The following is a 17420-nucleotide window of genomic DNA, read 5'->3' as shown; positions in this document are numbered from 1 at the left end:
CTCAACTGCCCCAGCCTTAGGAAACCACCAATCTACTTTAAGTAGATTTAAACAGATTTACCTATTCTGGAAATTTCATATAAATGGAATCATACAGTATATGGTCTTGTATCTGGTTTCTTTCACTTTGCATGCTATGCCATCTATCAATACTTCATTTCTGTTTATGGCTAAATAACATTCATTCAACTGTATGGATATGCCACATTTTGTTTTTTCATTCATTAGTTGAGGGGCATTTGGATTGTTTTACTTGTAAGCTATTTTTTTCTAAAATTTTTAACATTTATTTATTTCTGAGAGACACTGAGAGACAGAGAACAAGCGGGGGAGGGGCAGAGAGAGAGAGAGAGACACAGAATCCAAAGCAGGCTCTAGGCTCTGTGCTCACAGCACAGCTCTGTGAGCACAGAGCCTGACACGGGGCTCAAACCCACAAACGGTGAGATCATGACCTGAGCCAAAGTCAGTCGTTTAACTGATTGAGCCTCCCAGGCGCCCCATTATTATAAACAGTGATGCTATGATCATTTGTGTACAAACTTTTGTGTGGACATGTTTCATTTCTTTTTATATTTATACTGAGGAGTGGAATTGCTGGGTCATATGATTACTATTTAATTTTTTGAGGACTGCCACTATTTTCCAGAGTGGCTGCACCATTTTACATTCTCCCCAGGAAGAATGCTAGGGTTCTCCACAAATTCTCCAAGCTTCGCCCACACTTGTTACTGTCTTTTTGATTATAGCCACCCTGATGGGTGTTAAGTGGTAGCTCATTGTGGTTTTGACTGGCATTTCCTCTCAAATGGCTAATGACGTTGAGTGTCTTTTCACGTGCTTATTGGGCATCCGTATCTTATTTGGAGAAATGCCTATTCAGATCCTTTGTTCTTTAACAATGTGTCTTTTTATTATTAAACTATTAACAGTTCTTTATATATACTAGATTGAAGTCTCCTTCAAGTGATTTATAAAAATTTTTTCCTCATTCTTGGGTTGTCTGTTTACTTTCTTGATAGTGTCTTTTGTATTTATTGATTTTTGAACTTACACTTGGGCCTTGTTTCAAAAAGTTTAGTGGTTAAGTGGTTTATGAGGATATATAAAATACAGAATGATGAAATAAACTGTAAGTAGGAAAAGAAAGGAAAAACATGGGAAAAGATAGGTAAAAAAGCAGGCTAGGCCTGATGACAGTTTTGAAAATGCAAACCATAGGATTCTGGAAACTTATATGAGTGGATCATAAATTTAGCTTTAAGCTTTCTAATGGTCGACATCAAATAGAAAATTTGATCAGTTAAACAAGTGACAGTGCTACGGGAAAAAACAATTGCTTCAAGGAAGCATAACTATTACTGAAATTATTACCAAGACTGTAATGAAATTTCTCCAAAGATTTCCTAAAGAAGAAAATGTGAGGGCAATTAACAATGTCTTCAACGACACCCTTTCAAGAGAAAGGTCAAAATGAGTTTCACTGGGCTGTTCCTTACCGTTTCTCCTTAGTACAGGGGGCGGGTATCATAAAATAAAGAGCTATTCATTAAAAGCTACACTACAAAATGCCAATATCATTTAGTCTATATATACAGACAGCTTTTTACTGCTCTGGATTAACCCACTGTTACTGCATCTAGAGAAACAAAAGACGCTGCACATTCTCTGGGCAATTGTACTTAGTATTTCAGCTCAACTTCTAAAAGCATCGGGAGACAGTTTGAAATGACAAGGGTGACACATATTGCCAATTAAAAGTTGGGGCGCCTGGGTGGCGCAGTCGGTTAAGCATCCGACTTCAGCCAGGTCACGATCTCGCGGTCCGTGGGTTTGAGCCCCGCGTCGGGCTCTGGGCTGATGGCTCAGAGCCTGGAGCCTGTTTCCAATTCTGTGTCTCCCTCTCTCTCTGCCCCTCCCCCGTTCATGCTCTGTCTCTCTCTGTCCCAAAAATAAATAAACGTTGAAAAAAAAAAAAGAAATTTAAAAGTGAACCACATGTTTTAACTGTTATATGAGCCAAGAGTAAAATGACATTCTCTTGGAAAAATTGAGGATCCTAACAAGATTATATATTTGAATAGGAGACAATACCACTTCTGCTTAGAGGGGAGTCAAAAAATACTCTTGGTTAGGGCCAAGATTTTCCTTTGAAAACTTCTGAACGCAGTCAACACACCAATATAATATATAATCAAGGCCCATATTTCTGTGACATAGTAGGGCCAAATGTTAGCATGAAAGAAATAGGGGTAACTGAACATGTCTTAGTTTACACAAACCCAACCCCCTCAAAAGCACCCTAAGAACAACCAGATTTTAGCAATGCAACTTCCTATATTCTTTAAGATAAACTATTTAAGAACTATACATCAAAGTAACTGAGTTAAAGGTCTTCCTGTATGGATTAATTATAAATGAGTTAAAAGTGGGGACATCATCTACCAAAAACAATTTTGGTTTTAGAAAATATCTGAGCCAGTCTTTTCTTTTGGCACTTAGATCAGTAGTCAGCAAACTATGGCCTGCCAGACACCTGCTTTTATAAGTAAGATTTTATTGGCACACAGCCATACTACACAGCCATGAACACAGCCATGAATTTGTTTATTCATCGCCTATGGGTGCTCTCATTCCACAGCAGCAGAGCTGAGGAGTTGTAATGGAAACCACATAAGCTGTGGAGCCTAAAATATTATCTGGTCCATTATAGAACAACTTACCGGCCTCTAGTTAGAGAGCAGTGAAAGTTCCAGCTTGTGATAATAACATTTAGTAATTTTGAAGTTAAAGAACACTGGTCTATTCTTGATAGTCACAGGATCTATATCTTGCTCATCCAAAAAAGGTTTGAAGAACTAGTTTAATAGAAGAGGCAGAACATACTCTTGTTTTATCATATGATAAGCTTTTAATTTACCTATCAAGAGACATTAATTATCAACTCTGATTCTCAAAGGAATCTGCGAATACAGTCTAAGTCTCAAGTGTCAGGAGTCTGAAACAAGTTATACAGCTTAGCTCAGCACCGATTCCTGACTACAGAGTCAAATGCCACCTTATTCTTGAAAGATTTTTCCATGCAGTGATAAAAACTACACAGGTCAACACAGAATAGCTGATGTACTCTACACACAATGGCCTAAAAAACCCCAAACTTCCTGTTTAACAAGAAATACTTTGGACTATAACAAACAACATGTCTGTTATTTGGAGAGGAATAGGAGTTGCTTTTTAAAAACGCTTTAAAGAAGACTTTAAATTCAATCAGACTTGACCAGGCCTGTGAAATCAACAAAGGTAGTGAGAGCTGGAGTTCAGACTTCAGAGAAGCCCATACAGGACTAACTGAGGAATTCTGATCTTTTAAGGTAGAGATTTTTTTTCATTAGCACAGCAATGTGAAAGGCCAATAGCAGGATTCAAAGAGCAGCCTCAGGACAATAAAAGCTCTAGGAGTGTAGCCTGGGATCTAGGCTCTCTCTCATAGCCTCATTCTCAATGAGCTCAGAGCTAATGGTCAGATTTCTTTTTCCCTATTTCTCACGGTCTGTGTCAAACCAGCTACCAGGTGGCTGGGACCCATATTTGCTAGGATTCTTATAGTTACTGAGACTAAACTAACTGCATGGTAGAATTTTTTCAGCTATGGGATTCAGGTAAGTCTTCTACCATAAAGAAATCTTATAGGTCTCTTCATGAGAAGAGCTAATTAGTACTCACTCACCTGCTATTCAATACTTTTAAGATTTCAAAGATGATGAGCTCAAACATGGTGCACGAAAATGCGAAAGTCACAGAGAAGATCACCTGTACCACATATTGACGTACCTATTAAAAGTCAAATACAGAATACAAGTCATGTCCTTGTGTGAAATATTGAATTGATAATCTTCTGGTCACAAGTCTGACAAAGAAGAAATTCTTAAATCACTGGAAACAGGGCAATAGCAACTTTCTTGGAGCTAAAGAAACAGATGGAAGTAGGCAGTATTTCTAAATCATGACGCACTTTTATCATCATCTTGTGGATGGAGAATTTAAAGCACAAGATGAAGTGACAGGGTCAGGAGTAGCACTTGGAATTCATGATGCACACTGATCAAAAAAAGGGACAGATGTACACATATATGTAGGTTCATACTAAAAGGGTTTCTTCAACACTCTGCAGGCCTTGGACCAGTTTTGGAACCTCCCCTGGGAGGCCTTCTTGAGCAAAGCAGAATCTCTAGAATCCTGGGCTCTTTCAGACAACAACCCCAAACTCCCTGGGGAAGGTTTAACGGTGAACATCCTAGAAATGATCTAAAAGTAGTCCACAGCCATTGAGCTTACTACTAAATGAGGATTAATTAGGAAATGTCCAGTCTAAGCTGGTGCTTCTATGAATTCAAGACTTAAGAACCAGATCAGCCTTAGCATTTTGGTATTAACTTAGGATGTAAGATTGGTCATTAACACTGAAGGTCAGATACCCAAACTAATGGGAACATTTATGAGACGTAAGTTAAATTCTCTTCCAAAAAATATCTGCTATTGTTCTGTATACTGATATTACTAAGACATGACAGTTCTTGCTCCTAGGCTACATATGACTTGCTTTAAAAAAAAAAAAAATCAACTAAACTTAAATCATATTCTCCAATTTAAAAATTATATAGTACTCATTTGGCCAAAACTCCCTATCTTGGAAGTGAACATGACCTTTCTTGAACGGAGGAATTTTACTCGCCCACTTTAAAACAATCTAAATACATAGAGTAGTATAACCAAAATGATATCTTCTTACTTCATAGTCCTTAAACAGTTGGCGCATGAAGAAAAGCCATCCAAATCCAAAGAAAAGTATCTGGAGGAGAAAGAAAATCGAATTGTCAATATATGTCATCTTTTGAGAAATGCCTAATACAGACTATTTTATGATAAAAGGTCTGCTAAACAATTAACTTATCTCAGAGATTAAAGACAAGATCCACTTATGTCAAGTCCATAACATTGGGAGAGGATGTTAAAATGCTCTTCAATTTTTGAAGTTATCCATGTTTTAGAACATTGTTTAAGTTAGGCAAAAATAAAATATTTTTTCCTGTAATCCTATGATTATCATTTTAGCCAGAGATGCTTGCAAACAAAAACAGAAACCAGTGATACTTGCTTCTTATATTAGATCCCTGTTTGCAAGTATCTCGAAAAACCAAAACTTTATGGGAAAGGAGTTAAAAGTAAAAAAAAAAAAAAGGTAGAAAAACTGATTTTTTTTTTTAATTTTTTTTTTTTCAACGTTTATTTATTTTTGGGACAGAGAGAGACAGAGCATGAACGGGGCAGGGGCAGAGAGAGAGGGAGACACAGAATCGGAAACAGGCTCCAGGCTCTGAGCCATCAGCCCAGAGCCCGACGCGGGGCTCGAACTCACGGACCGCGAGATCGTGACCTGGCTGAAGTCGGACGCTTAACCGACTGCGCCACCCAGGCGCCCCGAAAAACTGATTTTTTAATGTCTTTTCTTTCGTGGAGCTTTCTTAGCCTCTCCACAATCCTTCCTAATCCACATAAAGTGGTTTTCATTTCAGTATAAAGCCAAGAGATTGAAGGATCCCACTTCAATGGTTTCAGTTTTGGTTCGAGCTGGCATCAGAGATCGTAGCCACAAGACAGCCCTGTTCAGTGCTCCAAAAGCTGGTCTGTTTTTCACTGGTGAACAGAACCTTTGCTACATACACACACTGATACAACTCCTTTTTTTTTTTTTTTTAAACAGTTTATTTTTCTTAAAGTGATCTTTACATCCTACATGGGGCTTGAACTCACGACCCAGATACCAAGAGTCAGATGCTCTACTGGCTTAGCCAACAGGTACCCCATAACTCCTCTTATATGGGTTAAGAACTTTAAGAATAAAATTCTTTTATGCCTCCCCACCAACTTCAGAAGGAAGTGTGAACTCTTGAGCATGGTTTAGAAGACTCCTCCAGCCTCTTGTTGTGTCCCTCCTACCCACCAAACTCACATTTTCAGCCACATGAAACTGCTTATGGTTCTTTAGACACAATATTCTTCTTTCATATCAAGATTTCTATGGACATTGTCCTCTGACAGGAACTTCTCTCTAGTCCTTACAGGTCTTAATTCTTAGAACCTCTGGAAGGCTGGCTCTGACCTCTTAAAGGTAAGTTGCTCTTTTTATATAATCCTATTCTACCCTGTATTTCCAAAGGACTTGCCACACAGTTTTGTAATGTCTAATTTAATCACACTTTCTTAGACATTAGACTGTAAGCTCTGTGAGGACAACGATGTTTGAATGTCAATCTGTATTTCCAGCACCCTGTACAATGCCTGGCACATGGCAGACTCTCCATTAAAGTCTGCTGAACGGATAGATGGTCCATAGTGAAAGGTGGTTTGTTCTTGAACACTAAGCCTCAATTTTTTGGTGACAACTTCAATGTGCTGCGCTAAGTGCTGGGGATACAAAGATGAGTCAGACAGTCACCACCTTCAAGGAGCTTGAAGTATAAGTGGTGAAGACACTAAGTAAGTAATTATAATGTCACATGGGACGTGTGAGGAAAGAAATATACACATATGTAAAAGAATATGGAAGAGGGAGATCATGTAGGGAGTTAGGGTGGATTTTCTGGAGAATATCTTAGTTGAAGAAGGTTTTAATTCAGGGTTAAAACCTGTATCATGTGCAAATTTGGGGATTATATGTATTTTTCTAGGCAGAGGTTCTAAGGTATTTGTCACATAGTCCAAGGTTTCTACCACCCCTAAACTATTAAACGACTACTCTCTTAAAGGATGAAAAAAAGCAATACACAGGTAAAAGACAGGGGATGGAGGTAGGAAGACTGGGCTTTCCTTCCACGTAGGAAAGAATAGGAGGACAGGCACAGAAGTGAGAAAATAGCATGGTATATACATGGGAGTATCCTGGGAATATACATGGGTATATACAACACATGATTGGGTGCTGCTGGAAGATAAAACTCAGAGAAGGAAGCCGTTAAAAATGAGACTTAGGAGGAGCAGGAGACCAATGAGTCAGAGTCCTAAAGGCCACCCGAAGGAGCTTGTAGTCTATAGGTGATGAGTCCTATTTTAATAGGGCAAAGACATGGCCCGGTTTGTTTTATATGGAGCACTTTGGTGGCCACGTGGATTTGAAGGAAACAACACTGTAGAAAGAGAAAGTTTACAGAAGGTTGCTGCAGCAGTCCAGATGATAGATGATAAAGGCCTGAATGAAGACACTGGTTGCTGGAGAGGAGGCAATCGATTTGAGTACTTAGAAGGTTAAATCTGCAGGGAGGAATAAAGCTTGACTTGTCTGGAATACACAATGAAGATTGAGGCCACCCAACTTATATAAAGAATATTGGATAAATAAAAGGTCTGGGAACTAGGCTGGGATATTAAGAGAGGAGTTCACTTGCTAAGTGCCCGAGGGCCATCCAGGTCAACACAGAAGAGATTATGAAGGCAGAGCTCAGATACACCTGAGTTAAAACCATCTAAGTATGTGAGATCACCCTGGAATAGTATGTAGAGTGAGAAGAGCAACATGGCAAGAAGAAACAGTGGAGGGAAGGAATGGGGGAGAAGAGAGCAGGAGGGAGACAGAGAAAGAGTGGACAGAGACTAGACACCAGGAGAGTGGAGTATCCTGAAACCAAGGGAACAGAGTTTGAAGGAGTGTTAAATGAAGCAGAGGGACAATAAAACCAGGACTGAATATTGTTCAAAGGATTTGGTTAACTTGAACGTCAATGCTGACCTTAAGGAAAACAGTTTGGATAGTGAAATGGGGGCAGGAACCAGACTGCAGGTGGGCTGGGGGTGAAAAGGGTAAGGCAAGGGAAACAATGAACACAAATTAACCTAGCAAGAGCCAAGAATGAGAAATACCAACAGCATTTTTCACAAAACCAGAATAATACTAAAATTTGTTTGGAATCACAAAAGCCCTTGAACAGCCAAAACAATCTTGAGAAAGAAGAACAAAGCTAGAGGTATCACAATTCCACATTTCAAGATAGACTACAAAGCTGTAGTAATCAACACCGTATGGGTACCGGTACGAAAACAGACATATAGATCAATGGAACAGAATACAGAGCCCTGAAATAAACCCAAGCTTATATGGTCAATTAATCTACGACATAGGAGGCAAGAATATACAGTGGGGAAAAGCCAGACTCTTCAATAAACGGTGCTGGGAAAACTGGACAGCCATATGCAAAAGAATGAAACTGGACCACTTTCATATACCCTACACAAAAATAAACTCAAAATGGATTAAAGACCTAAATTTGAGACTGAGGTTATTTTTTTTTAATTTTTTTTTTTAATCTTTATTTTTGAGAGACAGAGCACGAGCAGGGGAGGGGCAGAGAGAGAGGGAGACACAGAATCCGAAGCAGGCTCCAGGCTCTGAGCTGTCAGCACAGAGCCTGACGCGAGGCTCGAACTCACAGACTGTGAGATCATGACCTGAGCTGAAGTCGGACACTCAACCGACTGAGCCACCCAGGAGCCCCGAGACTGAGATTATTAAACTCCTAGAAGAAAACACAGGCAGTATCTTTGACATTGGCCTTAGCAACATTTATCTAGATAGGTCTCCTCAGGCAAAGGAAACAAAAATCAAAATAAACTATTGGGACCACATCAAAAAAAGATTTTGGACAGCAAAGGAAACCGCGAACAAAACAAAAAGACAACCTACTGAATGGGAGCAGATATTTGCAAATGATAAACCTGATAAGGGGTTGATATCCAAAATATGTAAGTAATTTATACAACATCCGAAAGGCAAATAATCCAATTAAAAATGGGCAGAAGACCTGAATGGACATTTTCCCAAAGAAAACATACAGACATGTGCCAACAGACACATGAAAAAATGCTCAACCTCACTAATCATCAAGGAAATGCAATTTTTTAAGGGAAATGCAAATTAAAACCACAAGATATCACCTTATACTTGTAAGAATGGCTACTGTTAAAAAGACAAGAAATAACAAGTGATGGCAAGGATGTGGAGGAAAAGGAACCCTTCTTGTGCACTGTTGGTGGGAAAGTAAATTGTGTAAAATGGTATGGAGGTTCCTTAAAAAATTAAAAACAGAAATTCCATAGGATCCATTAATTCTACTATTGGGTATTTACCCAAAGAAAACAAAAACACTAATTCAAAAAGATATATGCACTCCCATGTTTATTGCAGCATTATTTACAAACCCCAGGATCCACAGATAGATGAATGCATAAAGAAGATGTGCACGCGCACACACACACACACACACACACACACACACACACACACTGTGGAATGTTATGCAGCCATAAAAAGGACGAGATCTTGCCATTTGCGACAACACATATAGACCTAGAGGGTATGAGGCTAAGTGAAATTAAGTCAGAGAAAGACAAATACCATATGATTTCACTTATATGTGGAATCCGAAAAAACAAGACAAACAAAAAGCAGAAACAGACCCATAAATTCATAGAACAAACTAAAGCCTGCCAGATAGGAGGGAGTGGGGGGATGCACTGGATGGGTGACGGGGAATGGGAAATACAGGCTTCCGGTTATGGAACGACTGTCACAGGGATGAAGATACGGCCGAGGGAATATAGCCAATGGTATTGTGATAGCAATGCATGGTGACAGAGGGTAGCACAGCAGAACTCCCAGACTGGTGCAATCACCATGCTTTCTTTTGTACACCTGAAACCAAAGTAACATTATGTATCAACTATACTTCAATTAAAAAAACAACACAAAAAAAATTCTGACTGCTCAAAAAAGGCTGGAAAAGAGAAAACATTAGATAGTAGCCTAAGGACAAATGTGGGGAAAGAGAAAGTTTATAGGTCAAGGGGAAGAGAGGAGTAGAGTAAGGGGATAAACACGCGAGAAGGAACTGATGGGACACTAGAGGAGGAGTTGTTGCATCTGGTATTTCCACGGTAACCATCTTGGCCACAAGCAGTTTTGCTGCAAACATTCTGCTGTGTAACTAATATGCCATAAGGCAGTTTTGCTGTAAAAGATAACAGCAAGTTATCAGTTTGGCTCATTTCTCCATCGATGCAATACCTCCATTTTTATATTATATATAAATATATATAATTTATATATATAGCCCTCAGAATGGTCTATACAGTGACACAGTTTTGTACCCACACTGACTGTAGAACCTTGATCCATCCATCGGTGGACATGTGGCCGTGCACCAAGAACAAACAACAGTGAGGAAGGCATTCAGGGTTCAATGAAAAGATCAGTTATAAATGTACATCCCGGTATTTGGAAACTGACACATCTCTTAATGAAAGAAGAAATTTTAGAGGAAAAACAAAAATATGTAATACCAAATGAGGAGACAAATCAACAAGCAAAAAAAAAAAAACAAAAACCAAAAAACACGTATAATGCTATGAATGAAATACTGAAGATAGTGCTTAGGGTACAATCCACAAAATGAAATCATTTATTTGCCTAGTATTGCCAAGTGTGCTATGTTACACATTTTGGATGCATTCAAATATATATATATCTCACAATAAGGTCTATCTAATTTTGTTATCCATTTTTCATGTTTTATGGTGTCCTTTTATTTTTTTATTATTATTTTTTTTTATGATGTCCTTTTAAATGAATGTCCCGTTTTATTTTTGTAAGTTTATCTTTTGCAGCAAAATTGCCTTATGGTCAATCAATTATGTGGTGAAAATACTTGTGGCAAAGATGCATACAGGGAAACTGAATTGAAGGTATTAATGATTTATTATGATTAGCGGCAACTATCCTTTATTGACCATGTACTATATTCCAGGAACTCTAAATACTTAGCATTGTAATCTCATGAAATCATAAAAACCTACGGTACGTGTCATTATCCTCATTTCAGAGAAAGATGAGGTTTACAGAAGTTAATTCATTTACAGTAATTGTCAAAATCAGGATTGAACCTGAAGTCTGTGACTGATTCCAAAGCTTGTGCTTTTAACCACAATAAAGCTGCTCTAAGATCAAAGGCACAGGTAGAGAGGATGTCCTTAAAAAGGAGCAGCGGGCACCTTTTTTTCTGACCAGGGAGGAAAGCAGCTGGAAATGGTTGTAGACATACATTAACTGCTTAGATTAAGACCTACGGTGTAGGAGGAGATCAGATCTTTTTTCCTCACTTTTATTGATACAGTGGGAGGCAAGGTTATCTGCCAAGAGTTTAAGAGATGAGGCTGGAAAAGGGGCTTTGAGGACTGATACAGATTCAGAAATGATGAGGGGAATGGAACAAACACCTGGTTAAAGTCAAGAAAAAGAACTATTTCAGACTTCATGTTATCATTTATTTATTTTAAGTAGGCTCCACACCCAACATGGGACTCGAACTCACGACCCTGAGATCAAGAGTTGCATGCTCTATCGATTGAGCTAGTCAGGCTCCCCGAAACTTCATTTTAAATAAATCTTTCAGGTCATACAAAACAGGAAAAAATGAGGAAGAGGTATTTCTAAGGTAACTAATATTTACTAGGCCTCTATGCGTCAGCAGCTGATTTAGATGCTGGGGAATACAGCATAGAACAAGAAAGAGAAAATCCAGAACCTCAAGAAGTTTATATCTAACAAACACACAAATAATAGTGATAGAGGCTAAGAAGAAAATAAACAGGAAAATGAGACAGAAGGTGGCTGGAATGGGTGCTATTGTAAATTTTTTTTTTTTTCAACGTTTATTTATTTTTGGGACAGAGAGAGACAGAGCATGAACGGGGGAGGGGCAGAGAGAGAGGGAGACACAGAATCGGAAACAGGCTCCAGGCTCTGAGCCATCAGCCCAGAGCCCGATGCGGGGCTCGAACTCACGGACCGCGAGATCGTGACCTGGCTGAAGTCGGACGCTTAACCGACTGCGCCACCCAGGCGCCCCTGGAATGGGTGCTATTGTGACGGGGTAGGGAGTCAGGAAAAGCCTCTCTAAAGTGACATTTTTACTGATACCAAAATAATGAAGTAGCCACATAAAAAATGGACAGACAACAGTCTACACAAATGATTCTTTGGTCTTAGTTCCTCGTTTATAAAGAGCATTAAATATTTAATATTGCATATGAATGCATGTGTGAAAGTTAAAGTATATGATGTAAAATACCAGAAAGCCACTTTCTTGCTTCAATTTATCAATTATATCCGTGTTAAGAATCTTAAAGGCTACAATGCAATGCCAATTTCTTCACTCACATTTTTTAAAAATTGAGTAAAAAAAAAAAAATTGAGTAAAGAAAAAAAATGCTACTGAAATATTGTCATTTTTCTTGAGTTGGTAGTAGAGCTAAAAATAAACCTGAATTGTCACAAAGGGACAATCAGAAAAGCCTAAGAAAAGTTAGAAAAGAGAATTATGGGTCCAGATTTTTGTGCATCAATGTATTTGAATATTATGCAACCAATAAACCAATTATGAAAACCATATAAAGGATAGTGAATTTTAAAGTAAAAAGTTATAGTGGGACGCCTGGGTGGCTCAGTCGGTTGAGCATCCAACTTCAGCTCAGGTCATGATCTCATGGTCCGTGAGTTCGAGCCCCGTGTAGGGCTCTGTGCTGTCAGTTCAGAGCCTGGAGCCTGCTTCAGATTCTGTGTCTCCCTCTCTCTCTGCCCCACCCCCACTCGCGTTCTGTCGCTATCAAAAAAAATGAATAAACGTTAAAAAAATTTTTTTTAAATAAAAAGTTATCTTATTAGGGCATTCCTCATTTCATAATTTCCGAAATGTTGTAATTAAAGTTTACATTTTATTTAAGTTTAAGTTTATTAAAATAAAGAGACAAGGACGATGCTCCATTCTAAAGACAGAAGCATTAGGATGAAGCAATAGGAAAACTGGATCAAAGATTGTTTCCCTTAAACCCTCAAAAGGAACTGTTTCTGTCGTTTGCCACTTGAAAAAAAAAAAAAAAAGAAAATATACTCTAAACGCTGGGAGATGACGGGGGTGGGGGGGAATCGATAATTAAGATAATCTGAGCTTCTACAAATATTAACAGCTGGCCGGCAAATAATTGTGTTTAGTGCTTGCACTTAGAGGGAAAGGGAATTCAGCTTTGAACAAGACAGGACCTCAAAAATTAAATTAATAAACAAAACATAAATATCAGTGCTACGAAGAAAACAGAGTGGCTTAGCGAATGAAAGCTGGTAAAAGCAAGAGATCCCCTAGACACAGCTTCTATAGAGCAGGAGTTAGTGTTTTATTTGTGTTTGTACCCTCGGAGCTTTATACAATGGTCAAGTCTGCTGATTGTACGAATGAAGGTGCCCGATCGGTAAGAAAGGAGCGTCGGGAAAAGATCCGAAGAGCGTGTGCAGCAGAAAGAGGATTAAACGATGAGGTTTGGTGCACAAACGAAACCTTCCACAGCACTTTTAAGATCTCTTAGCTGACCGCGGCAAATTCCTCCAAACCCGGATTCAGGATTTGACAACTAACCAGCAAGGTCCCCACGTGTCCCCAGAAGCCGGCTCCGATTGGCTTGCTGCGCACTCCGCGCCCGGAACCACACTCTTCCCCGAGCCATGGGTCAGCAGCGCGGTCCAGAAGCTTCGGGGCGCTTTGGGGACCGCTCCTTTCTCGCGGCACCGGCTCGGAGCACCGAAGCCGCCTAACTCCCTCCAAACGTGGACGAGGAAGCGGGGAGATGGAGGCTGGGTGGGGGCACGGACGGCCGCAGGACGCCTCCCCACTACCAGGGCGAGGGAACCGGACGCAGCAAATCCCACACCCTCCCCGAACTCTGAGAACCGATGAGGCGGGCCCAGGCCGCGGAAGAGGAGAGCGAGACCCCGGGCCAAGTCGGCATCACCGAAGCCCCGAGAAGATTCGCAAAAGAGGCTCGAGGGTCCCGGGGCGGGAGGCAGTAGCTCACCTGGGAGGTAATCATGATACTGGAGTCGATCAGGAAACTCATGGCGAAGTGTAGGGAGGCCTCGTACCCCCGATTCCCCCTCCCCGTGTCCGCAGCGAGCTTGGGCCACTGGCCCTCTCACACAGGCAGCCTTCGCCCCGGGTCCACCCGCGGGACCGCAGCTCGCCAGCCCGACGCCATCAAGCTGCGCCCCAGTCAGCCAATCCGTGGCTCTATCCAGAGCTTCCCGCCCCGGGCCGAGGGTGGGCGGGGCGAACGCGAGGCGCTTGGAAGCCAAGGGGGCGGGGCCAGGGAGGTGCCGTTCTGGGGGCGGGGCTTAATAGAGAGGGCCTGGCTAAAAGGAGCGAGATAGAATTAGGAGGTCTGAAAATCCAAAAGCTGATGTATTGCAAGGTAGCATTTAATTTGTGAGGCTGAAGATGGGGGCGGGGGGGGGGGCCTGAGCTAACATCTTTTTTTAAGTGGTAATTACATTTTTTAATGGTCATGGCTAATAAGATGAAGTTAATGATTATAATGAGTTAGGTGATAATTCAGGCATCGTGTTTTAGATGTTACAACTTATACTTGGCTATACAAACAACTACATCATTACAAGTGAGGAAGAGTGGAAAGGCAGATGATATTTTTAGCATATATAACTAGCCAAGTAATTTCTGATGTAATAACAAAAAAAAGCACACCGTGTATAACAAGAGAGTGATAATCTCATTGTACTTGGTACCCATCAGCCCACACATTGAGTACTACGCTCTTTGTACCACTCTTTAAGTGGAACAGAAATGAATCGGAGCATGCTCAGAGGTGAGCCTGATGGAAGGAACTGAAGTAAGGAGACTCAGGAACATGATAGCTGTCTTCTTGTGAAAAGAATGGGTAGAATTGATATGGCCCCTGGAGATAGATGTAAGACAAAGGACTGGAAGTTAAATGAAGCTTGATTTAATTCAAAACAAGGAATAATTCTTTAAGGGTCTGAAGATGAGTTATTTCGGGAAATGGCTTGAAGTTGCTCAACTATAGACTGAATCACTGCTTCATCCATCCAATACTCATTTCATGAAGGCCTCACTGCTGTGAGGCTTATCCTATCCCACTAGGGCTCTAGCTAGTTCGTAGTTCTTGTAGTCTCCTAGCACTAGAAGCAGGCTCCAGCTGATGGCAATGGCCCGGTGTGGGAAGACCTACAGTCAATACCCTGAAGAGTCTTGAGTACACCTGGCATTGAGGACCTGAGTGTTTAGAGTACTGTAATCTGAGTAGCCGAGACTCACACATTTATTACACACGGGGGAAGGTGTCTCTCTTTCTTGCAGTTGAACTCTGCCTTTCTAAGCAGCCCAAACTACCTGTCAAATGTCCAATCCCTTATCCAGAAGGCTAGGGAACAGTGGGAGTAGCCCTACTATGGGAGAGTCAAACCAGATACCTTTGTGTCCTTGGCTACAGCTCTCAGGGATGCAGGTAGATACCAGCACAGAGGCTACTGTGTAGGCATTTACCTTACGCGTGATAAATTGGAATCTCACCTCACCGAGATTCAAGGCAGTGTAATAGTGCAGAATTCTGGGAGAGTATATTAAGGCAAACAGTTTACCTTGGTGGCTTACTGGGATGTATGGTGGGGATCAGGGTCTCAGTGAACTTGGCATAGCAGAGAAAGGTATGCAGTCCCACTGGCCCCAGCCCTGTGCAAAGCTTTGAATGGCACTATTCAGGATTTTCTCCCTTGTAATACCTGTTTCCAGGTCAAGGACGGGCCTGGGTGACCCAGAGAACTACTACCCCTTGCTTTTGATTGCAGAATGTCTCCAGAAACCTTCATACTAGATTAATATCCACTTGACTCACCTCTCAAAGCATTGGGAGGGATGGCTGAAACTGAGAGGCATGAGTTTTTGCTTTCTTGTCCTCACCTTCGCTTCTCTTTCCCATTAGAGCTATTACCAATCCCCATGACCAACAGTGACCTCTGAGAGGGAGGGAGAGCTCTCCTCTCAACCCCTCAAGACCAAGTGCACAAACCCTTCCCTTCTCTGTATCTCAGTGGAGTCTAAGGTACAGCGTTTAACAATAAAACTATGCTAGTCATATGTCACAAGATGATGACAATAATTATATCACATAGAATAATATATTTATCATGGTGATAATAACCAATACTTACCAAGTGTTTACTATGTGCCAGATACTATTCTTAGATCTGAGAATAACTCATTCACTCCCTGACTTACTCCTGACTTGCCTCTATATGGCAGACACCATTGTTCTGTTTCTTTGGAAGCGTATTGAGCACATTGGCACTTATTGGATACCGGGCCTAAGAGAGTGAGGCTCAGGCAGAGAAAGGAGTTCCTTTTTCTTTCTATTCCAAGCAAGAATCTTTCTCTTTTCAGCATTTGACACTGAAATATCCATTTTCTTCACAGGAAGCCTCACCTCCTATGGACAGGGTGGGATCCTGCCCTATGTCCACAACTGGACAAGAATGTGGAAACGTAACCGTTCATTAGCAGTACACAAACAACAGCAGGAATTGTTTTCTTATACTTCTAAATTTGTAGGATTATGTCTTTATGCTTGCAAATCAAAATTTGTCTAGATTTTTTTCCCCCTGGTACATGATGAATTCCTTTCAATTTGTGTTTTCAGGTCTTTTATCAGCTTATTAAGGAAGTTTCCTCTCATTACATCTTTGATGCTTATGGTTCTCTTGTCCTGACTCTCCTTCAGGAGGATGCATATTTATGTGTTGGATTTCTATTGCCTTCTCTCCATTTATCTATTATCTCCTCTGTGATAATTTTCATGCCTTTGTTCCTTCTCTTGGCATTCTGGGAGAATTCCTGGTATCGATTCTTTACAATACTGATTTGGCTTTATGTGTTGCTAATTCTGTTCTTTATTCTTTTTTTTTTTTTTTAATTTTTTTTTTCAACATTTATTTATTTTTGGGACAGAGAGAGACAGAGCATGAATGGGGGAGGGGCAGAGAGAGAGGGAGACACAGAATTGGAAACAGGCTCCAGGCTCTGAGCCATCAGCCCAGAGCCCGACGCGGGGCTCGAACTCACGGACCGCGAGATCGTGACCTGGCTGAAGTCGGACGCTTAACCGACTGCGCCACCCAGGCGCCCCTGTTCTTTCTTTGTTCTTTCTTCTATCTATATAGGTCCAGCCATATAGGTTCTTTCTTCCAGCTATATAGGTCATCTATAAAGATGATAACTATAGTAAGTGAGAAAGATAGAAAAAATGCCCCTGGAAAATCTGGATGAATTAGAAAAACTGAACAGTGTTCAGGAAAGCTGAGCATTAGAGAGCGGAAAAGCCCCTCAAAACTCTGTCCTAGCCAAAGGAGTCATGACCAGACACTATCATTGGCTAAGGGCTTCCCTCATGGTGCAATCCGGAATTAGCATTTTTGTTACCGTCTATTCAAATCCTGCCTACTTCCAAGAGCATTTGGA

At 40.7% G+C, this 17420-nt stretch overlaps 1 protein-coding gene across 1 annotated transcript in view; it reads right to left on the bottom strand.

Moving 5' to 3' along the window:
• GPHRA (golgi pH regulator A) overlaps window positions 1-14170 on the bottom strand; it is a 61260-nt gene extending 47090 nt beyond the window's left edge. Inside the window, exons 1-3 of the mRNA XM_025932871.2 lie at window positions 13951-14170; window positions 4790-4849; window positions 3728-3831 (exon numbers count right to left, since the gene is read on the bottom strand). Of these exons, the coding sequence (XP_025788656.2) occupies window positions 3728-3831; window positions 4790-4849; window positions 13951-13992 (206 nt within the window). The 5' untranslated portion in view covers window positions 13993-14170. The remainder of the gene's footprint in view (window positions 1-3727; window positions 3832-4789; window positions 4850-13950) is intronic.
• Window positions 14171-17420: the final 3250 nt, after the last annotated feature.

The sequence above is a fragment of the Puma concolor genome, chromosome C1 (genome assembly GCF_028749965.1).
Source record: "Puma concolor isolate L17-30 chromosome C1, mPumCon1.1.hap2, whole genome shotgun sequence".
NCBI lineage: Eukaryota > Metazoa > Chordata > Mammalia > Carnivora > Felidae > Puma > Puma concolor.
The sequence above is the reverse complement of the archived record's forward strand: the minus strand, read 5'-3'. Positions and strand labels throughout refer to the sequence as shown.